Raw genomic sequence first — 25,508 nt, 5'->3', positions numbered from 1 at the left:
GAGCATGTCATACATAGATTCTAGGAGTCCTTATTTTAACTTATACATTTTAAGGTTTTTAATGAGAACAGGAATGATTTATTAAGCAGGCATTTGCTTAATCAGTGTTTTAAGTCAGAAAGCACTTAAATACTGAGAACATGATTCTTTTCCATGAAGTCCCTCAATTTATCTCTTGACACATAAGGCAAAGAGAAATGCAAGTGGCATCTGCTAAGCTTTACTGATGGAAACTTCAAGAAATCCTGTGAGCAACAACACTCAATTTTTCTTAGAGTTCTTCTCATGGAGACCTCTTAAAAAAAAAAAGAAAATCTGGAAATAATTAGAAACTATTAAAGTACCTAAAAAAGTTTACTTGAGAAAGCCAGTCTGCTATTCATCTAAGAATATAACATAGCACACCAAGGGTAACCTAAGAGGAAAGAAGTGTGAGATGGGCAGAGATACACAGTCTGACGCCACACAACCTACAGCACAAAGGAGCCTGTGCAGGACACTGACCATGCGCTCCTTTGCCAAGCAGAACCAGACTAACCACCTTATACAGTTCCTTACACTTGGAAACAATAAGAAAATATTTTGTGAATAAGATGATAACAACTATTCTGATACAAATCATAAGCGAAGAATAAATAATTCTTAAAATTTAAGATGTACATGGGGAAAAGTTACAGTAAAAATCGTTTTTGGAACAATAAATAAATTACAATGGAGAATGGTAATGTGTTCTTGAAACTTAAAATACGTTTTTGAAGAAATGCAAAATTCCACTGGGGGTAAACTGGATGTCATGCCCCTTTGGAGTTTAGAGGGTGCCATATGAACTGAATTATCCCTGACAAGTACCTTCAAACATTTGTAATGTGATCTCATGTGAATTTAGAACACATTTTGGACACAAACTATTGGCAAGAGCAATTTTTTTAGGCCCTCAAAAAAGAAGGAAAGAAACTCAAATGGCCTTAATAATACGTAGTATTTAACAAAGCATTTCCAACATGGAAATGCAAAGGACAGAAGGAAAAGCAGCTGCAGCAAAGAGAAGTATAGGGCAGCCAAGGAAAAGCTCACTTCCTTTTCTTTTCAACACAATTTTGAGTTTCCAATGGCTTGTCTACATTTGAGGAGAAAGTTTATGCAAACAACATACAAATGATATTTACATCGGAAACTTATTTGGGCAGGAATTAAATCACAGTGGGGATAACATTTTATGGTTACTTCTCATGGGAGGGCATATAATGTATCCAGGCAGTACGAACTCCTACTTGGAACTTCTGTTAGTCTTACTGCTGCTGCTCATCCTGTAGTGGCTGACAGTAAAACAAAGCAAAAAACAGCTCTGAGTTCTGAGGTTTTAAAGGTTCATCATGAATGCTTGCCTTGGCAGGAAGACAGCCCACAGACTGGTGCTAATTCTACAGGGACCAGCTCCAGTGGAAGAAAAGCATTAAGGTCTGCAGAAAAGAGCACGCTCTGCGGAGAGCTAGGCCAAGCCACCTCTACTGCACTATTAACTTACTTCATCAGAGGTCTGCCACTGCTGTGGTCAACATGCTAATTGGTAAAAAACAGAATTTTAGTAGTAGAGCAAAATTGTGATAGCAGTTTAAGAACATTTTGAAATGTGTCTATCTTCCTTAGTACCCTCAAAACCAAAGTTTTAAAACATCTTTGGACCAACTAATGATCTGTAATGCCAGATTGATAAACTTAATTTCACAATGAAATAGTTAACTTACACAACTGCATTTGATGGAATGAAAATCACTCATTTGCTTTCTTAAAAAGTCTTGGTAGAAAGTAACATTACAGATTAACAGAAAACAACTGAACAGTCTGGGTTATTTTTACTTGTAGACCTTTCAAGTTACTTATGCCAGGGATATTTAACCAATAAAGCACTTGAAACATTTATATTTTTCAGTGTCTAAACATGGAATTATTTTAAAATTCAATTTGGAAATCAGTCTAAGAGGCCTGTTTATCATGCTGTCCTGCTGACACACTGAGGAAAGGGCACCACAGAGACAGCTTCCATTTCCCACTCTTCCTTCCAATCAATATCTGAGGCAAAGTTTCATCTCTAGGGCCCCTAATGGCAGGAATTCGTGGAGCCAGCAAATGGGCGATGTGAAACCTACGATTAGATGATGAGGCCATTAAAGACACCAGATCCTAATGCAGCATTCCTCTTCATTTCTCTGAACTGCAGTGATAGCCAGGGCTAAGAAAGAAGGCATTCTAAACTACGCCTTGCCACAAAAGCTGCTAAATATTTGGATTCTTATTACCGCAAAATGTCCCTGCAGCTTCCATTTCCCCTGAACTCAGGACCTCTGCACTGGGTATGATTTTCACAGGCTCTGCAGATGAGCTCCTCCCAGGGCTGGTGCTCCCTATGGTTTCTTCTCAACTGTATGCCTGGCTTCCCACGAACACACTCCTGACGAAGGTAAATGTGAACCTGGAAATCTGTAGGTAAGCTTTTACTGTTTGCTCCGGGATATATAAAGACCACTGAAGACACATTGGGCTTATCTGGCTTGTTGATGGCATTAGGCGGACCTCAGGCCGGTTGTGGTCAGGCGTGTTCACCCTTTTCCTGAGGAAACCAGGGATAAGTCTGTAGGTAAGCTTTTGTTGTTTACTCTGGGATGTTTAAAGACCACCAAAGTCACACTCAGCTTATCTGGTTTGGTGGTGGCGTTAGGCGAACCACAGGTCAGTTATGGTCAGCTGTGTTCACCCTTCTACTGAAGAGACCAGGGATAAATACAGCAACTACTTATTATAAACATGTATCTACTTCCTTTTCATTCTAATATTATGTAATATTTCATATTCATATGGTAACAGAGAGACTTTGAAGTGCCAGTGAAAGGAAAAAAAACAATAAATTTCTATTTTAGTTATCCAAAAAGTTAATATGTAGATTCTTCTCAAGCTTTTGTTACATCATGTTTTGTTTGTTTTTTGTATAGCTTTAAAAAAAGAAACAGTATTCACCATTTACTTTTAATAATTGTTAATAAAGATAATCACCACTCAGTAGACTTTCAGTTTTATTAATACATACTAATTCTACATAAAATTGGAAAAGCATCCTGTCTAAGATGACTCACCAAGGGTTGGACTGTATGTGTTGAGTTTCTACCATTTCTAATGTGACGGAGGAAAAAATAACAGTAACTGCTAGCTGTATTGTAAAATTGTAACGTGGGCTGCAGTATTTTTAAAAGTTGGCACATACAATAGCAGAAGACCTTAAGAACACAGAACAAAGCCAGGCCCAACAGAACAGAACAACGGGAGGCCAGGGAGGAGAGACCAGAGTGAGCAAAGAAGAGAGTAAGGCAGTGCTTACATGGTGCTCACTAGGCTCGAACGCACCTCAAGGCAAACTAGCCTCTGCATCCTCCACAGTGAGAGACAAAATTTAAATTATGACTAACACGCATGTAAGAAATCCTCATTCAGGTTAACTTGAACAAGTGAATGGAACTTACCTGAGAGCAAAGCAGCATGACGAGCTCCACCACGGATGTGCTGGACTTCATACACACAAGGCCTGCACAGGGAAAGGGCAAGGCAAAGGTCCAGTCACATGACAGGCACAGAGCTACTTGATTTCAAATAACAAACATTTCTCTGAAACAAGACTTCAGAAACTAAGTGAATGGAAATATCCATCCATATGCTCTTCTACAGTAATTTGATTGTTCAAATGTTCCAAATGACATAAAAGTTGCTAAAATATTAATTTCATGTTCCAGTTCTTATTAGGTCATGGAATTTAAAAATGTTTACGTAAGATAAGAGATGATTATTGAAATTGAACTAGTTAGAGTTGCTTTAATCCAAAGGCACGGTTGTATGTTTCCTAGAGCAGAGAACAAGTATGGAAGAACTTCTGGCATTTTCTGATTGGAAGACCAAAATTAAACAAGGTACATAGTTCATTCACCACACCTTATTAAATGATCCAAACTCACAGACCAAGGATCACAAAGAATGAAAAAATGAGCGCAATGCGTATGTGATCACAAGGATCCGTGACTCCGTGTCTGATGGGGCCTGTGTTAAATACCTTAGGTCACCATATCATGCAAGTCACATTATGCTCTATGACATTCCTAGTCTACAGGTAAAAAACATTTTGTAAACAACTTGGACATTAATTACTCAACTCTCCTAAGTAAAGGATGATTTATAAAATGTATATAATAAGAAAGGACATCATAATTGCAAATTTCTAAAAGTATAGTAATAAGAATATATAAATTATACTTACTAATAATCTCTGTATGAGCATATTAATTACAGTGGTTACTACCTTATTAAAATAATAAATCTGTGATGAACATATCAGTTATAATGGCTGCCACTTTAAAGTAAATGTCTAAGTCATGGACCTATATTTTACAGAAAAAGAGCTTAATGAATAGATTTTGAAAATGTTTACTGAGTACAAATACAATAAAAAGGCATCTTTTAAATAATTTTTATTATGAATATATAAGTGATGAATGTGTGTGAGCACGGATGTAACACCTACAAGAGTCAAAAGAGAGCTGTGGGCTGGAACTCAGGTCTCCAGGCCTGTGGTGCAAAGGTACTTACCTCCTAAGCCCACCTATTAACCCAGTAAATAATCTTACAGAAAGAGATGTTTTGCCCTTACATTGAAACATTAACAAATGCAAAGTTGAAGGAACAATTGTATTTTCTTCTTTTCAACTAGCAGTCTCAAGTGCCTTGTAGACAGTGTATTGCAGGGGGTTGATAAAATCCCTTTTGTGACCATTTTAATAAGGACTTTATTCAGACAGACAGACAGACAGACAGACAGACAGAACAAGCTGTAAAAAGTCGCTGGTACTCCTGGGCAGACAGTTAGCTAATGAAATAAGAGACTGATGTGAAAAGCTTGTTTAAGAGACATGGTGTGATTGGTCAGAAATTCTCATGCTCAGAAGCTAGAGTCAGAAAAATCAATGGAACATTTACCGCTTGTTGGCTGATCAAGCACTTGGATTCTGACAAAGAATTAAGGAAATAGCCATAGGTTCATAATTAAAATGGGGGCATATTAGCACATATAATACTAGTCTGCTATAATAATCGTCCATTTTTATCCTGGGTTAATTTTGAATATATAATTCTAAGTTAAAACTTATAAAAATGTAATTACTAATTTTTAAACAAACCCTTATGCAATAGTCACATTCATAACTCCTAGAAATATTATCAATACATCCTAAGAAAAATATAAAAGCTTACATCACTAATGTATTTTTTCCAAAGGAATGTGAACCAACTGACAGGACAGCAAGATGGTATTTGCAAACTCATCCCTTCTCACGTCTGTAAAAAAGAGGAGCTCAGGTCCACAGAATCGCACGCTGTACCAGTGTGTTTTGTCTAGTTAGTTCTCTCAGAGCCAACTGTTCTCAAAGGACAAGCCTTCAGGAAGTGAAAACAGACCTGACACCGATGATGAGATCATAGCTAAGGAAATTCTGGAAACTGACTAGAATTAAAGCGTTCTGTGAATGATCCCTAAGGGTTAGAAGAGTACAAACAAGACAAATGGGTAACATGCAGTGTGATGCCTGTGATAAAGAGATGCACAAACAGACTAAACTAACATTTTATTCTTAACAGTATCACTATATTTGCAAATTTAAGAAGCAAGATACTTCATCTTGGAAATTTAATCTCAAGCTCAAGTAAGTAAAATGTATCTGGTGATGCTGTGAACTACTCTTAACTGTTTAGACAGTGGCAAATGGTGTACTCATGCGGGTCTTACCACTCGGAATTCATTCAATTTTTATCTGACAAGGAATCTGTGGCTGAGTCAATGCATCTGATAACATCTCTAAGAGTGAAGTGTGAGCACTTTACAGTGATAAAGAAGAGTTTATTAATGACAGCTCAGCAAGCATTCCAGGCTGTAATTCAAATACCTTATAATATTAGCCTTTTGAACCAGTTATCATGATAGCATTTGACAGACTAGTAAAGTGAAAGTATTTGGTGATGAGAGCAATGCGTTTCAGCTCGGAAGGGGTAGAACCAGGACCCAAGATTACATCGTTGAATCAGAATGAGTATTTCATGTTTTCCCCATAGCAATAGGGTAATGAAGGTCTTGAAGGTTAAGTGTGTGCAGAGTGACTTGGTCAGCTTCCTTGGTGAAGGTAGCATGTTTTAGTCAGATGGGAATGGGAAGCAATATGTTATGCAACAAGGATAGCATGATCAAGGAACAAAAAGAAATATCTTAATAGTGATTTGTATCTTGGGGATGTAGGAGGCTGCTGGAAAGCAGAACTGGGAATCCAGGTTAAAATTCAGAGAAAGACTGGAAGAATGAAAATTAAAAATGGTTTGGGAAATCAAGATGAAGAGCTATGAGCAGGTTATTAAGTGGGAGAAATGGTTCCAAGGCATTCCCATTATATGATGACAATCTGTGCCTTGTCAACTTAAAAGTAGCCTTCAACAGAACCATACATGTGAGGCAGAGGCAGAGGCAGGTAGTTTTCTATGAGTTCTAGAAAGTTCCAGGTCAGCCAAGGCTACATGCTGAGTCCCTGCTTGGAAGGTAGAGGGCAGAAGTACATGCCAATCAACAGAATGTTCTTACCAAAAGGGATGTATTCACTAGAATAAATATGCTGCCCATAAATACAAACCCGGCACTACAACCCATAGTGACTTTGCAGCATAAAGCAAAGAACTGGATGGAGACAGCAGGTATAGTCTGCGGATGATGAGAAGGAGGCTGGCAAGATAAAAGACGCGGCACTGGAAGAAGACTGACCAATGAGAGCCTGAGTGTGATGGGAACTACGCTGCTGAAGGATGACATCAGCTGCTGGGTAGCCAAGATGAATGCATATGTGCACACTGATCAGATGGTCTAAATCCAGACAGCTAGCAAAACAGAGTAAGAAGAAAACAATTATCCCAAACTGGCAGCTATTTGGGTACACATTAAATAGAAAGTTTGAAAATACACTTGCTCTTGACTAAAACCAAACCAACCAAAATAGTAAAATGAAAACCCTATAGCAAAGGATAGACTAGCCATGAACTACCCAAGTGAGTATGAAGTTAGAAACTTAGCCTTGGAACCAAGATACCTTTGTTTAACACAGGAATCACCCAAAGCCACAATACTATTTCTTCTGAAGAGTAATCAGATTCCAGGGTGAATCTGAGGGTCTGACTGACATATCTATTGAACTTGAAGATCAAGTGGAAGAGCCAGTTAGCTTAAGTACTGCACAGCAGTCCAGTGTCTGATGCTGCTCCTGCCGGTGGGCAGTGAAGGGTTACAGTCAGTATACAACAAGAAAAGGGACTCATCTCGAAAGCAACATCACACCCTCTTTCAAGAAGGGCATCAATCTAAATCAGGAGACTTTGACAGACACCTATGACAGACAATCTCATCAAGGATTTAGAAACCATCATTAGCTGACAGGCAGAAAAAAACTTAGTAAGATGGTGGAGGGGGCGAGGTAAGAAAACTGAAGGAACAAGAGCCCAATTCGTGCAGAAAGCAAACACTGAACATCGTGTCCAATGTCCTGACAGCGTCACCTTAATTCAGGTGAGGGGTGCGGCGAAGGAGGGGCAGCAGGACAGCAAGGTCAGCAGCCTTGTGTGGGAACATCTGAAGCAGTGTCATTTGTCTGATTAGTGCTGAGCCTGTGTTGGGGGAAACAAATGTGTGAGATATGACAAACACCATCAAAACCAACAGCTACCACCAAAGCAGAACAACGGAGCTGGGCTGTAACACTGTAGAGCTGAGGCTCTCAGCCTTCCTGATGCTGTGAGCCTTCAATTCAGTTCCTCATGTGTGGGGACCACAGCCACACAACTGTTTTTGTTGCTACGTCATAACTGTAATTTTGCTACTGTTATGAATCGTAATAAGAACATCTGAGATGCAGGCATCTGACACGCGGCCCATAAGGATGGGATGGGAGCCAGCATTGCAGAGAGAGAAGGGCAGTAGACAGTCCGCACCGTGCTTCTCGGGCCTCAGTGTCAAGGGTGCAGCTTTGTAGTTCTCCTGCCAGAACACGAGACCACCAGAGAGGGACTTCCCGACCCCGCAAAGGCTCAACAACCATTTCCTGCATTTCCACTACTTTTTTGCTTTTGTATTTGAAAGATACCATTTATTTCTTCTTCTAACACTGGCAGAGTTCTTTCTGTAAAAATTACTTTCACTTAAAAAAAATCACCAGAGTAAGTAATTGATGTGGATTCCCAAATTTAAAAACATGAAAATAGGACTCTAAGAACAATATTACAGCATTACTAGAAAAACAAATGATGAATTAGAATTCCACTATTACTATAAATAATGCTAACGTGTGCCAACACAGTACAAGCTAACATTTCACTAGACATCTTTTTTTCTGATAATTTGAAGACATCAAATGTAGTATGAGTTAAAGATACTATAACAACATTAAATGCATTTAAAACGAAAACTGATTCTTTCAATTTTACATTAAAATAATAAATTTTATCTGAAAACAAAGTCCATCAAAATACTATAGAGCTGGTAAGTGAACTAACTGTACAGTGAACTAACAATTCCATTACGAGGAAATGGCAGCCTGGCTGTATTTTGAAGACCTCTGATCAGTATCCTTCTCTGTACAGGCCTGGGTAGTAAATGCCTGCCTTATGCATACCCACCAATAGATCTTCAGATTCTTTAAACTAGAGGGGATATTATTTGATATATACTTATGATATTTTAAAATTCAAAAATCTATAGAAAAATAAACAAAATACTTTTACGATTACCAAAAACTGTACTATTGGCAAATTTTCTCCTAAATAGTAACATGCTGTTTACAATCCTCATTCCCCTTAATGCGAGTATTCATGTCCGTATTCATGTCCGAGCAGGCATGCCTATTTGAATAACTAAAGTGCTTCACCAGCTAACCTCAACCTTTCTGAAGATGCTACAAAGTAAACTTAAATGTAACTATTAGCTTTCTTATATGTCTGAACTATAAAATGTTTCCAGATTTCAAAAAAACGGATAAGGGATTTCAAATACCTATTTAAAATGTTTTTCATGTGGCTTAGCCTCTTAATGTCCATAGGTAATGGTACTCATTTACATGAAATACATTAAAAAATTCTTGAAGAAATAAGTATTAATGAAACAAATAACATTTCCCCATGGAAATTCTATTAGGTCAAAAGAAGTTAAAGACCATTTACTTACTAAGAGAGAACCAACCTGAACATCTAGAGTACATGTGTCAGAAACAAAAGTTCCTGAAAGGGTAGTTACATAGCACCTTCTTTTTTTTTTTTTTTTTCCTTTGGTTTTTCGAGACAGGGTTTCTCTGTATTGTTTTGGAGGCTGTCGGTCCAGCCTGGCCTCGAACTCACAGAGATCCACCTGCCTCTGCCTCCCGAGTGCTGGGATTAAAGGCATGCGCCACCACCGCCCGGCTCATAGCACCTTCTTAATCATTTTGACTAATTGACTGACATCACCTTTCTAATTTGTCATTCTGTTGATATGTGCTAGAAATTTAATTCAGACTTCTAAGTGTGTGTGTGCATGCACGTGTGTGTGTATGTGTGTGTGTTGCCTGGTTTAAGGTTCATAACACTCAAAGATTATTGTTCTATAAAATGATGGATAACACATCTATGGTAACAGGTATCACATAAGTTCATTCCTCCTCAAGTTGACTACAGATTTGTGCTACCTCATCAAAAATGCAATATTTTGGCAATTTTTGATGGTCAATGTCATTTTTCATGTGTTTTTTAATTCTGTTGACTGACATGATTTATTTACACATTTTAAAAATAGGTTTTAAGGTCTAAATTACTCCATATTAACATATAGAGGAAGGCTATGCTTGGAAACATTCGCAGTTAAATGATTTACTATTGAATCCACAACTAAGCAAATGTTAGTGACCTTGCTAACACAGTCTTGGCATACACATATACGCTGAAATAATCTACAGTAAACTAAAGACAGAGATACAGCCAAATACTATCACAAAAATCACAAAGCATATATTTCTGAGGTTTCTGTAAGAAACTATTATCCATAAGACTAGATTCAATTTTTTTTAAAAGCACTGGTGAATGACTGGAATGTCCTGCCCTTTTCTCAACCTCTTGATTTAGTTAAACTGCAATGAGGGAGGTTGAAGTAAGGGAAATAACAGACATGTTCATTGTCACAAATCATCTGGCCTTTATAGGGCTCTCTGGGCTAAACTTGATTACAATGCCTACTGATAGCTCTATGCTAGTTCCTGTGAAATCCGTTTCTCTTCTCCCTGAGTAACTTCAGATTTTAAAATCCTCAGTTCAATGCAAACACTGCTAACTATGTATGTTTCAAGTTCAGTATTGTACAAAAAAGACTGGGCCAAATAATCATCAAAATTTACCCTATGTATGACATTAAGTGAAACATCAATAATCAAAGAGGAGAAATACACCAATCATGTGATATCACATAAACAGCTTAATAAATACATAAACACTTTAAATAAAGTTACATAAATATTTTATATTAAAACAATATTATATATTTTTAAATGACGGAATTATTTTAGCTACAGCATATAAAATGAACAATATAAAGCTTTATTTCTAAACTTATATTCTAGCTCTCATTAATTTTAAAACTCAAATAAATATATTAAGTTCTGAAATATAAGTAAGTTTAAAGTTGCTCTAACAGTCCTTCCTGATGAACTCTTGGGGTCTTTATATTTGTATAACAAATTTTTTTAAAAAAATACATTAATAAATCATGATGAATATAAATGCCGGGCATCACTTTCTTTTTCATCATAAATTTTTCATAAAGTTAAAGATAAAAGGCTAAGATAATTACTAAAAGGAAACTACTTGATAATTATTGTGATGAAAGCATATAAGGAAAATGTTTTCAAGTTAAGGCAGGTCAACGAGAAGAGGCTAGCCAGGTGAACTTGTTTATTTTCAAGAGTCTCTCAGCCTTGTCCAACAATTCTAGATTTGAATTGTGGATGCAGTCTGAGAAAATAAACTAGACCTTCAAGAGATGTGTGCTCAGATGGGTAAGTTCTCAGACTTGACCCAGACTGAGTTTCTTTTGCAAACCTAACATTAAAGCAAAACACTAAAGGTGAGCAATGAGTCTGTTTTTATTCAGTATTATCAATGAAATATGGCCTTGAAGATTAAGTTATATAACACTACAAATATTCTTAAAAGTCACTGAAATTCTAAATTCATATTCTGTTCAAAGGAATAACTTATTTGCTTGATATGCCACAAAGTGTGTAAACAAGGTATAAGTCATGTTATTATTGATCTAATTATGAACTAAAGTTACTTTGTGTAATTGTGGGCCTGTGAGATGGATCAGCAGAAGTAGGCACAAACTTGATGACCTGAGAGCTTCATGCTTGGAACCCAAATAAAAGCATAAGGAAAGAACCCACTGCATAAAGGAACCATCCTGCCTCCCGCATGCACTCCACAGCATGCACATACCCACACAGCATCAATATATGCAGTAACAATGAGTAAAACTGTAAACATTACCTTTCTAACCAAAATATCCTACATCCAATTCAAATCCAGTAATGATTCAAGTAAGATTTTAAAATCGAATTATATTATCTACCAGTGTTCCAAAAATCATTCATAGAAGTTTGCACACAATTATCTATGTAGACATGACATAAAATATTAGAACATATCAACTAAAAGTAAACAGTATTTCTATTCTTTCTAATTCATCTTAGAACAAGAGAAATTTCTCTTTTGAAACTACATACATGAAGTAGAACTATCAGAAAGGTAGGATTTGTGGTTTTCAAATACTAAAGACACTAGGTGATTGTAAAAATATCTAAAACAACATTATTAAAGAGTTACCATGTGCCAAGGCACAAAGGAAGTAGGTCCCACTTCCTAGAGAAGCCTCCATTCTAGTGGAAGGCCCAGACAAACACAGTAACCAGTTTTCAGTGAGGGCAGCAAAGCTTATCATGGCAAAATTTTAGGACAGCGATCTAGATAAATAATGTTTTAATTAATTCCTTGACAGGAAAAAAAACAGGGGCACAAACATATATCAACAGGATATACGAAACCTGAGCTAATGGGTGGTCATTAATTAGTAGGGAGAGTGATAAGGGGATTATTCTCAGATCAGCAATCAAAAATGTTTTAATTTATTAAACAGGATGTTTAAATGATAAAAGTATTTTCTGAGAGTGCACCTAGCCTCAAGCATTCTTTCCATTACAGGACAAGTACCTAAAGAGGCAAAACATCACTGTTAAAAATAACTTTCCAGCCAGGTGGTGGTGGCACATGCCTTTAATCCCAGCACTCAGGAGGCAGAGGCAGAGGCAGAGGCAGAGGCAGGTGGATGTCTGTGAGTTCGAGGCCAGCCTGGTCTACAGACAGAGTTCCAGGACAGGTTCCAAAGCAATATAGAGAAACCCTGTGTCAAAAAAAAAACAAAAAACAAACAAACAAAAAAAAAGCCCCCCAAAAACTTTCCAATTAGATGCTTTGCTGTTCTAAATTCCTCTGTAAGCGTTTAAAATAAAAAGTTCTAAAGTTAAATTAATTACATGTTTAATAAGAGAAGTACATTTGGTTGGCCCTCGTAGGATGAGAACAGCCACACGCGGTAGAGAAGACGATGGCATGCACACGCACCATGAAGCGCGAGCTCTGTTCCCACACGGAGGACGGCAGCTACAATCTAACAGCTAAGCTAGCATCAAGTCCAAACTGCAGCCTTTAAGAACCCATTCTCCTAACCTCCTGAGTGGTTCATTTTATATATAATTGTAAATTACATTAGCCGCATAGCAAAGCAAAACTAGATTGAGAGAACCAACTCTACAGGAGTTGAGGATGTGCACAGCAAGCCAACAATGAAGACAGGAGAAGAACATAAGATCAGTCTCAGGGTCATCCCACAGCTTTAACACAGTCCCTAACCTGAAAATCAGTAAAATGCAACAAGACCCTTGCTGACCAATTTTACTACCCATGGAAAAAAATAGCACAATAATGGTTTGCATTATCTTGTTAGTTACAAGTCAAAGATGCAATCATGACCTCATAATCTTCAGTCCAATAGGAAGCTCATAGGGCACAACAAAGTCAGAGGGCACAAGTGAGACAGTTCACCTACAGGAGAGCATCAGAGCAGCGTCTGGTACAGCACATGGCTACAGGGTACCAGAGACATGCTGCCAATGGCATGCTTTCTGGAGCGTGGATTTCTGCAGAGGAAGAAACAAAAAGCTAGAGTGGGGATGGCTGAAATAATGGAGGATTCTTCTTTCCAATTTAGAATTAACAAAAGTTCTCAATTCCTAAAACTCTGCCATTAGGAACTCAGAGACAGACGAAAGGAACAAGGTACGCATAGAAAAACCCAACGCACTGAGTTCTGAACACCAGATCTATCATTATAAATGCAAAATATTTGAAGAATTCCGGGAACCTTCAATAAAGATCATAAAACACTTTATTTGTATTCAAATAATTTTACATCTATCTGTATTTTTCAACTTAGTCCATAATCTACGAATTTTGAAAGCTATTACAAAAATTACTGAACTATATCTAACTAGCAGCTCTGGTCTACAGTGCACTGAATTTATTTGCACCTGATTCTGCCATGTTCAACTAGTCATCTTTTTTCTGATAAACAGACTTAACTATACTCACAAACAAACTTAAAAACTGGAAACTATGTTTATATATTAATATTGTCGACTTTCCATGCACACTGTGGCCAATATAAGGAGCAGGGTAGAAGTCCTGGCAATTGTTCATTTCCTGTCTAATGTTTCTCAGGCATCTTTAGTGAGAATTAGTCCAGAATGTCTTGTTTGTCTTGTTGCCCAGTCTCCCTGAGTTGTAGCAGCCCCACCTAATTAGGAAGTATCTGCATTGGGAACTGTATTTTGACACTGAGAAAGACTGATGGGGGGCTAACGGGCAAAGCTGACTTGTCCTCACTCTGACCTCAAAGCCTAGAGAAAGGGAGGCATGTCTGACAGCCCAGGAAAAGTCTACAAGTGCATTTCTGTGCAGAGTTGCACTGTTAGTTAAAATGCAATTTGGGCAGATGTCACTCACATTCAGAAAGTTACTGGTAAATAGTAGACAGTTTTTGCATTTCCGTTGTTATCTTTTACTATTAGAGCTGGCCCTGAGCACTAAGAACTCAGCAATTTTATTGGCATTATTAAAATTTTAAATGCGGATCTGATTCACTAATGCCAAAAAAATTCATATTTATTGGCACTACTTTTGAGAATTGTCTGGTCATTTGTGTCAGTATCATGCTGTTTTTGTTAATAAAATTTGTATTTCTTCTGCCTTGAAATTTGAAAGAATTCAGGAGTGAATTCATCTGAACCTATAATGTATTTTACTGGGGAAAATTTCTACTACTGCTTCATTTTCCTTGTTTGTTATAGATGGAACTGTTTTAATGATCTCATTAATTTAATTTTGGTAGGTGATATGCATCTAAAAATTCATTCACTTATCTTACCCTCTGCAAATTAATAGAATATAGAATTTCAAGATAGATCCTAGTAATTCTATGAGTTTCACTAGAATCTGTAATATGGTTTTCTTTTCACCTCAGATTTAGTGTGAGTCTTTTCTCTCTTTATTGTAGTTATTTTACTTTAGAATTTGCTGATATTATTTCCTTCTTGAAATAGTTCTATTTTGGAAAAATACTTAGAGTCTTGTACTTTTATTAATTTAATTCTTAATTTTGAGATTTTATAGATAAGTACTGTATCATTTCCGTTATGCATTCCCTCTCCCCACTTCCATATTTCCCTGTGTTCCCTTAAATCTCTTTCAAATTATTAGCCTCTTCTTCAATTATTGTTTTACACCACACACACATACATACATACATACACACACACACACACACACACACACACACACACACAAATCTATACATCCTGTTTAGTGCCTTCAGCATTGTTCAAATGTGTATGTGTGTAGAGTGGATCCCTTAGATTTAATAACTTATCAGGATGCTCATTCGTGGAGAAGACTGGAATTCCTTTTAAAGCAGCAATTAACTGTTCAGCACATTCATCTAGTAGTGGAGTACTGTGAGAGTTCCTCCTTCTGCATTGACATGTCAACACACTGATATTCTTCTTATGCACGTCTTGTTTATGTAATGGTATTTTTTGAGTTTTCATGTGGTAGGCTTTCCTGACATATATAGAGGACACTCTCTTCTAGCAGATGTCTTGATCTTCCAGCTCTTTCCATCATTTCTTTTGTGATATTCTCAGTCTTATCTATAGAGGGTGCATTATAGAGGAATTTATTGGATTTGAGCATCCATAGTCCATAGTCCTCTGCATATTGAACACTCTGGATTTATGCAGTATCTTCAACTGCTGTAAAAAGAAAGCTTCTTTGATGAGGGGTGAGAGTTACACTTATCTGTGGATATAAGGATGAGTATTTAGAGTGCAGCTGGGAATTACACTGGTTTATGCAGCAGTAGTAGGATGAGTATTTAGAGCGCAGCTGGGAATTACACTGGGTTAGGCAGCAGTAGTAGGTTCTCCACCAGCATCCTTTACCTCATTAGTCATAAGTTGTTAGCCAGGGTTATAGCTAAAGGCAAGAGTTCTCTCTGACTGATCAGGGCCTCGAGTTCAATTATACAGTTGTTGATTACCTCCAAGCTATGGTACTAACACAAAAGTAGAAAATAGAACAAAATAGAAAACTCAAGTAGAAATTCACATAGGTACAGCCATCTAATTTTGACATAGATGCTAAAATCACACACTGGAATACATTTTTCTGGGAAAACAATAGCCAATTGTAGAAAAATAACCTAAGATCATATCTACCAGGCTGCACAAAAATCAACTCCAAATGAATCACAGATCTCAATATGAAACCTGAAATGCAAAACTGCTGGAAGAAATATACTGGCAATACCTAAAAGATATACGTATAGGAAATGACTTTCTGAATAGGACTTTACATTCTCAGGAGTTATGACTAAAAACTGATAAACAAGACTCTGTTAAACTAAAAAGCTTCTGGACAGTAAATGAAACAATCAACTGGATAAAGAGGAAGCCAACAGAGTAAGAGAGAATATTTGCCAGGGAAGTATCTGATAGAAGATTAATATCCAGAATATACAAAGAACTCAAAAAATAAAAAGAATAAAAACAACAACAAAAAACAAATGACTCAATTAAAAATGTGGCTATGTATCTGAAAAAAGTGTCTTCAAAAGAAGAAATGAAAATGGCTAAGAAATAAACATCTTTAAAAATACTAAAAATTCTTAGCAAGTACAGAAATACAAAGTAAAACTATTTTGAGATTTTATACCCAGGTCAGAATGGCTAACAACAAGAAATCAGTTATAAATTTTGGTAGGAATGTAAACGGTAAAGTCATTATGAAAACCTGTGAGGAAAATCTCAAAAGCAAGCTAAAAGTAGATCTCCCATATGGCTCACCTCTTCTCTTCCTTGGATCATATCCAAAGAACCTAACATTCCATTCCACCAACACTAGGTCAGTCATGTGCATTGCTAGGAACAGTAGCTAGGAAACAGAAACAACTTAAATGTCCTTCAGGTGAAGAATGGATGATGAGAATGTGGTACATACACACAATGGAATTCTATTCAGATGGAAAGAATTTGTTTCCTTTGATTCTTTTTACTCTTACTTTCCCCCAACTTCATCAACTTCTGCCTTGATCCTTATTATTGCTTTCTGTTTACTAATCTGGGGTTTGAACTGGTCTTGTTTTCCCAAAACCCTAAAGTACAATATTAAGTTGTTTACGTGAGATTTCATAAAGACACTCTCAGTAATATGCTTCTATTTTATATCTGCTTTCATCATATCCTACTGGAGTTGGCATGCTATATTTTTCTTTTCATTTAATTCCAGGTTTTTTTTTATTACTTATTGATTTGTTCAGTGACCCACTCATCATAAAATAGTGCACTGTTTAATCTTCATGAGTTTGTTATTTACTATAATTTCTCTTAATATTGGTTTTTAGTTGTATTCTACTGTGATCAGACAGAAGAAATGACCTCAATTTTTCTGTTTGCTAAGCTTTACTTTGTGTTTTACAATCTACTTTGGAAAAAGCTCTAGAGGCTGCTGAGATAAATGTGTATTCTTCAGGATTTGGATGGCTACTTTAGTGGTGTCTCTTAAGTTTATTGGATTTATGATGTCATGTAATTCGTTAGCTATCTTACATTTATATAAGATGGACTGAGTTGTAAATTTGAGAGTGAAGTGCAGAAATTACCCATTATGATTATGTCAGGTTTCATCTGTATCTTTACAACTATTCTTATTTGTTGTATAAAATGGGGTTCACACATTTGGCATATGTATGTTTAGAATAATAATGGCCTCTTCATGGTCTTCACACATTGTTTCCTTAATCATTATGGAATGAATTTATTTTTTAAAAAACAAACAAATAAAACCAAAACTCCTGACCATTTTTAGTCTGAAGCTATTCTGTCAGGTAAGATATAGAACAGTGATAACCACTTGTTCCATAGGTACATTTTATTTGATACCTTTTCCCATTCTTTCACCTCTGAGGAACATCTGCGTTTTTTATGGTAAGGTGCAATTCTTGGCAGCAACAAAGAGAAATGCCTTTACTTTCTTTTCTTTTCTTTTTTGAAAATTTAAATTAGAAACAAGCTTGTTTCACATGTCAATCCCAGCTCCCTGTCCCTTCCCCATGTGTCCAGGCTATGAGAACATCCCTCCATGTGGAATGGGCTCCCAAAGTCCATTCAGATGCCGAGAAATGCCCTAATTTTCAATCTCCTAGTTTATATATTTTGAATTTGAGAATTGAGTCCATTCATAGTCACAGTTATCGCAGATGGGTACTAATTCATGCCATTTTCTTGGTTTTGTAGAATTTGAGTTTATCCTACTAAATTCTTGCTTACTATCATTCTAGCAGTTTCTCCTCTTAGTAACCTCATGAATATATTTGTCTTTATTATCGGTCTGACGGATTTCTATCAGTATATTTTATAGTGATGGCCTAGTAGCAATGGATTCCTTTAGCTTATTTTACTGTGGAAAAGATTACTTTTTCATTTAGTCATGATGGGTAACTTTACTGGTACAACGGTCTGGGCTGCTAGTTATTTTATCAAAACTTGAAGTACATAATTTCAAGCATTTTGGGTTTTTAAATTTCTTGGGAAATCTGCTTATACTGATGCACCTGCCTTTATATATGGCTTGGTATTTCTCTTCTGTTTACAATTTATTTTCTTTGTTCTGTGTATTTAGTAGTTTTATTGTAATATGATGGGGGTGCTCATTTTGTTCTAAATGCCTCCTATATATGGATTTGCATTTCTTTCTCCAACTGTGGGAAATTTTCTGCTCTGATTTTGGAGAAAATATATTCTATGCCTTGAAACACATTCCTCATGATTTTTAGATTTGTCTTTTTTTTTTTACATTCTGTATTGTAGATCTTGAGAGTATTGTTAAAATTGCTTTATTAATTAATCTTTGTGTTTGTTTAAATGTTACAATGCCTCTACTTTGTCTTCAATCCAGATCATCTACCCTTTCCTTGATCCAGTATATTGGTGGAGCTTTTTCAAAAACTGTTATTTTGATAACTGTGCTTTTCATTTCAGGTATTTCCCTTCTTTATTGAAGAAGTCATTGAAGACTTATTTCATATATATTGCATTGAATTTCTTATTTTATTCAGCATTTTGTGTTTTTAGATTTCTTCAGGAATTGTCTTCTTTTTGTGTTCTTTTTCTGGGATGTTGTATAGTTCAATCTCCCTGGTGGCCTTTTGCTATAGAATTAGAATTGCTTTTAAAGAATTGTGTTGCCTTCACTTTTCTATTATTTTTGTTTTGTGCTGTGGCTTGCACTTCTGGAGCCAGGAAACATTGCATTTATTTTAGCTATTTTAAATCATTCTTCTTTTGGAAGAAGTGTTGGCTCTCTTCAGGACAGTTTGGTTTTTATAGGGTTCTGGTGTTATTTTTCTGTAAACTGACAGTTGTGGGATGAGGCTTGATTGCCAGCTCTACCCAGTGATTATAATATTATTAGCAAAAACAATCATTATCAAAGACTAGTGGTCAAATGAAAGTAGTCAATAAATTACAATTTGACTACCCCATCAATGCTAACTTTTTTATTAAGGGTAACTGACAGTAGTTTGTATGCTAAAATATTATTTTGGGTGTGAATGGAAAAGAAAAGAACACTCATGGTTAGTGATTATTATCATAAAAATAAGGAAACGGAGAGAAAGACTGAAATGCAGAAAAGTGGGAATAGTAGAAACAAAGGAGGTTGGGGTGAGGCAGTCTTCAGAAAAGGTTGACTGCAAAGCCAGAGGAAGGATTTATACATGAATCAAACGAACTATGCCATTCCTGCTTATGAGATCTTGGGGGTAAACAGATCTGTAATCACAAATTTGACAAGGCTATGTTTTGGGGGGGGAGGAAAATGAAAACAGAAAAAAATGGGAAAAAGAGAAAAAGAGACACAGGGAAACAGAGATAGAAATTATAGACTACAGAGCCTGAAAACATTATAACCTGTTTGTCACCAGGCTCTTAGAAGTTATGTCCTGAGCCTGGGCCTTCCTTTTGGAGTTCTGGTTTCAGATGTGGTCTGTTCAGGATGCTCGTTCACAGGTGGAATCTCAGATGCTAGTCATACCTTGATGGAATATGTCATTCTGTAAATCTTTTCTCTTATTGGCTGTTGAGTAAAGCACTGTTGGCCAATAGGAAAGCAAGATGGGGGGACTAGGAGTCTAGAAGGATTCTGGAAAGGAAAGGCACAGGCAGTCACAATGTAGAAAGTCAGGAAGAGGTCTGGACCCTGTTCTCTAGTAAGTAAAGACCACATAGAACTATTGAGATTAGCAGTTATGGGCTAACAATTAAGTCAGAGCTAGCTCATAAGAAATCATAGCAGACAGTCAACAGCTTCATAATTAATATAGTGTCCTGTGTGTTATTCGGGGGTTCAGACAGCTCAGCAGAGCCCAGGCGGTTGGCAGGAAGAATATAACTTACAAAATGGTGTCAGAAGTGGTTGCATGAATTTCCACGTAGAATGACAAAAACTTAAAAGGGATTTTAGAAACGAAAGAACAGAGAGAAGCACAGCTTCTTGGTAGCAGCATTTTTTTTTTCAGGTAGGCTCTGTCAAGCAGAGACTCAAGCAGCTCCCTTAAGGGAGTTTTCCTGACTCAGCATAAGCAGAAAAACTGCAAGGCTCTTTAAAGAGGCCCAGCTAACAATTGAGTGGTATGTACGGGCAGCTGATAGTGGCAGTGACCACATCTCCAAACGGGCAGCATGCTGCTGGATGCCAGCATAGGCTGAGGCCGTGAGCTGGCGTCTAACTTAAACCCGCCATGTTGGAAAGCCAGTGGCTGTTTCCACTTTAAATTTAGCAATGTTCTTTAGCCTATATTAAGACACATGGCCAGAAAAATATAAAGTTTCACAGTAAAGACAGATTCAGATGAAGTAAAAGATCAAAAAGGTTTATATTGTGTTTAAAAATATAGGTAGACTTGGGAGAGTAGAAGAAACGATAATGGAAAAAAATAGAGTAGCTAAGTGTGATGGCACACACCTTTAATCCCAGCACTCGGGAGGCAGAGGCAGGTGGATCTCTGTGAGTTCCAGGACACACTGGTCTACATGAGATTGATCCAGTCTAAAAGAGAAACAGAACCAGGCAGTGGTGGCACACACCTTTAATCCCAGCACTCGGGAGGCAGAGGCAAGCCGATGTCTGTGATTTCAAGGCCAGCCTAGTGGACAGAGGGAGTTCAAGGGCAGCCAAAGTACACAGAGAAACCCTGTCTCAAAAAAGTGAAAAGTAAAAGAAAAAGATATAGAGTAAAAAAAGCCATGTAAAGATGAAAAATACACAGAGAGTCTGGATACTGTACGCTATTCTGTTTTTCAGTTGTTCAATTGCTAAGAAAGAAACAACTGCTGAAATATACTCGATTATAAATGCTGCTGAATTAATCCAACTTATATCTTTTGAAAATGCTTTGACTTCTAAATCTGAATATAAGGACAGGTTACTTGGGAAAGATGCGGATTCCTTCCAGGCTTCTGTAGTTTGATGAAGCAAGACCCCCTTAAGCAGTGTCTCAAGTGATCCAGCATCTGAAAGAGCTGAGATGATGCAGCCTTGCAGACTACAAAAACAAGGACTTGGCCAGCTGTCTGTGTTTTGTCATGATCCCCATGGTATGGACAGTGCTCCCATGCAGCAGGAAGCAGTTTGGAATGAACAACGCCCAAATTCCCAAATATTGTTTAAATGTTTGATTTCATTTATACAGGGTTGGTTATAAATGGTAATGATCACAATCAATCTCTTTCTAAAGGGAAAAAAGGGAATATGCTATAGTAATGAATACTTTGTTTTAGAAAGGATTTTCATTTATTGATACAGATTTAAGGTCAATTTTGTGATACGTGTATTTCTCCTCTTGATTAAGTATTATGTTTACACTGATCTTTTAAAACGTAATATATAATAAAATACAGATTACAGATAGTTACCTATAATAGTCAGAACTTATAATTAGGTTAGTTAGGTTTTCTAGATATACAGAGATATACTTGTGATAGCTAGTCTTCAAACCTTTCATAGATCTTCAGAAAATGACATTTAAATTGGTTTAAGGTTTTTCTTGACAATGAGAAATGTCTACTCCTGGCACACTAATTATGTCTGAGAGGAAGATGGGCATAAGAAACTCATTATGGGGTTTGCTTTCAACATAGCAAGATTAGCCATTTGGGCAAGAAACTGTTTTTGCCTGGACTGCTTGACTGTTGCTGTATAAACTGGATATGCAGGACCCACAGGAAACTAAATGCTGAACTTAGATTGTCCTACAGGGTTCCTGCTTCATGGAAGAGTCTATGAGACTTTCTGCAGGACACAAAAAAATGACTGACAGACTGCCAATGCAGATGGACAGTTTGAAATTTCCTGCTTTGCTGAGAAGTCTTTCAGCCACACTGTGGCCTATGGGCTAAAGATGGATGCCCCAACATTACAGAGGAACTTCGGGTGACTGTCCAGGTATCGAGAAGTCACTGTCGATCCTAGTGCTTATATATTATTCTTCTGTGGTTTTTGATGGAGTTGAAGACAGTTATAATTATAGTTTTCCTTAGTTATGATAAAAGATAAGTTACATATAAGACTTTAGACTCACACAGTTAGGATAGATGATAAAATACTTTCTTTAAATCTTACTAAATGTTAATGGACTAAATATTGTAACTATAATTCTTGCTTGATAACTGTTCTGTTATATATAATTTGACTATGTTAAAGTTAAAACCTTTCTTTTTATTTAGACAGAAAAGAGGAGATGATGGGAGATGTCATTCTGTAAATCTATCTCTCTTATTGGTTGTTAAATAAATACCTCTAGAAAGTCCTTCAGGCTTCTGGATGCTACTGCTGGTCCAACTACGGGGCAACCTTCTCTCGTCTGATTAGCAGCATTCAACAAGTGTTTAAGTTCCCATTCAGATTCTGAATTGGATCTATGTCTCCCTTCGTCAATACAGATTGAGTCTGGCAGAATGGTGCCAAAGCTGAATGAGCGTCCAGTCTCCATGTTCTGCTACAGTGCAAACTCACCAGCACACTCAACAGAGGTCTTTCTGAAATGGAGTGTAATAGTTGTTCCAGGCTAATTTGGCAACTTTTCTAGTTATGCCTGCTGAGCTGAGAGTGGTAAAAATCCCACTTCCTGTAGCTAGTCAGTTACAAGATGGCTACCTTAATCTTAGATCCATATCCAATCATATGGCTGCACTACAGGTATCTGGACCATTAGGTCTCTATGCTTCTGTGTCTCAAGCAGAGTCTTACTTTGCTAGTAGATTTTTAAAGCCACACACACTAAAATGCCCATGACTACTTCATTAAGAGATTTTAGCTGGGTGATGGTGGCACACACCTTTAATCCCAGCACTTGGGAAGCAGAGGCAGATGGAATTCTGTGAGTTCAAGGAAAGTCTGATTTACAGAGTGAGTTCCTGGACAGGCAGCACTATACAGAGAGATCTGTCTCCAAAACCCAAAGAAATTATACATGCTCACACATTTCATTCTTGTGAATTTTCTATCATTTTCAAGATTATTACTTTTTCCATGTTTTCTACTTGTTTTAATCAATATCTCATTTATTTTTAATACATTGCTGTTTTCATTTTATGAGATTTAAGTTATTAAAAATGTGTTTCATTGTGCTTTAACAGGTTACCCAAGCTCCCCCAACTTTTGAATGTACTTACTGCTATAAACTTTCCTTTTAAACCTGCTCTTTGCAGTAACTAGTGAGATTACATACATTGTAATCTCCATCGCCTGTCTTATCAAGCAATGTTAAACTATCCCCTGAAATGCTGTTCATCGATATGCTAGCTATCAGGAGCATGCTGATGAGTTTCAGTGTTTGTGAAATTCTTTTAGTGTGTTCTATACACTGCAGTCATAAGTGATCATTTTCTGAAATTTCACATTTTTTATTAAAACTTGTTTCTGTCCTAAAGGTCATCAAGCCTAGACTGTGTTCCCTGGGCTGTGGAGCACAACATATATTGTGTACCTACTACATGAATGTGTTATTGCTCCCCCCCTTGCCACCGTGAGTGTGTGTGTATGTGAGAGACAGAGAGCTGTGTGATATCCATTTTGTTCAAAGTGTAGCATATGTACAAATGTCTTCTTATGCATTTTCTATCTGACTACACAATGTGTCAGTTAAAGCAGTATGTCACAATCCTCTACTATTACTGACTACTGAAATCAACCGAATTTTACAAGTGATTTTTCTGTTTCTACATAAAAACCAGAGATTTTTCATGAATACAGCAATGAATTGTGGGCAAATTGGAAAGTACTGATGCTATAAAAATAGTAAAGCTTTCAGTCACTGAGTCTTACTTTTATTTTCATTAATTCCCACAATAACTTTTAGTTTTCATTATACAAGTCTCTCTTTTTATATTGTGAAACTTAACAGGTATATTAACTTATGTGATGTCATTCTAATCAGAGCACAGAATAGTATCCTCTGACTAAGAAATCTTACACAGTGAGTTCTTTTCCTCATCGATAGTCCCTGGGAATAACTAATCTATTTTCGATTACTGAGCGTTTTTTTTTTTTTGAGAATATAAAATATGTAAATAAACAGAACTGCTTTTTGTGAGTAAGTTGCTTTAAATCCAAATAGGGTTAAAGGACAAAATGGCAGCCCACAGAACTGAAAAAGACATTCATTAACCCCACATCTGACAGAGGGCTGATTTCCAAAATACACAAAGAACTCAAGAAGCTAGTCACCAAAACACCAAATAATCCAATTAAAAAGTGGGATTCAGAACTAAATAGAGAATTCTCAATAGAGGAGTCTAAAATGGTTGAGAAACACTTAAGAAATTGTTCAACATCCTTAGCCATCAGGGAAATGCAAATCAAAACAACTCTGAGATACCATCTTATTCCTGTCACAATGGCAAAAAACAAAAAATCACCAATGACAGTTTATGCTGGAGATAATGTGGAGAAAGGGGAACACTCCTCCACCACTGCTGGGAGTACAAACTCATACAGCCACTTTGGAAATCAATACAGTGGTCTCTCAGGAAAATGGAATCAGTTTATCTCAAGATCTGCAATTCCACTCTTAGGCATATACCCAAAGGATACACATTCATACAACAGGAAACCTGTTCAGCTATGTTCATAGCAGCATTATTTGTAACAGCCAGAATCTGGAAGCAACCTAGATGCCCCTCAAATGAAGAACGGATTTTTAAAAAATGTGGTATATTTACACAATATAGTACTACTCATTGGAAAAAATAGAATTTTGAAATTCAAAGGCAAATGGATGGAACTAGAAGAAATAATCCTGAGTGAGATAACCCAGTCACAGAAAGACCAAGCATTGAGTTCAGGGATGATGATGCCCCCAAAGTATCCTTCATGGTACAGAACTGTTTTGGCTATCCTGGGTTTTTTGATTTTCCATATAATGTTGCTTATTGTTCTTTCAAGGTCTACGAAGAATTGTGCTGAGATTTTGAAACTGTAGATTGCTTTTGGTAAGATTTACTACGTTTACTATTTTTACTGCGTTGATCTTACCTATCCAAAAGCATGGGAGGTCTTTCCATTTCCTGGTATCTTCTTTAATTTCTTTCCTTAAACACTTAAATTTCTTGTCATACAGGTCTCTCACTTGTCTGTCTAGAGTTATCCCAAGATACTTTATGTTGTTTGTGGCTACTGTGAAGGGTGTTGTTCCTCTTACTCAG

At 36.8% G+C, this 25,508-nt stretch overlaps 1 protein-coding gene across 3 annotated transcripts in view; it reads right to left on the bottom strand.

Moving 5' to 3' along the window:
• Nbea (neurobeachin) overlaps positions 1-25,508 on the bottom strand; it is a 485,089-nt gene that overhangs the window by 254,491 nt on the left and 205,090 nt on the right. For all 3 annotated transcript variants that reach the window (XM_040754403.1, XM_040754404.1, XM_040754405.1), the window contains one exon: positions 3,513-3,574. In XM_040754403.1, coding sequence (XP_040610337.1) covers positions 3,513-3,574 — 62 coding nt within the window. The remainder of the gene's footprint in view (positions 1-3,512; positions 3,575-25,508) is intronic.

Source organism: Mesocricetus auratus, unplaced genomic scaffold, assembly GCF_017639785.1.
Source record: "Mesocricetus auratus isolate SY011 unplaced genomic scaffold, BCM_Maur_2.0 Super-Scaffold_100011, whole genome shotgun sequence".
NCBI classification, from domain to species: Eukaryota; Metazoa; Chordata; class Mammalia; order Rodentia; family Cricetidae; genus Mesocricetus; species Mesocricetus auratus.
This window is presented reverse-complemented; position numbering and strand designations above follow the sequence as displayed.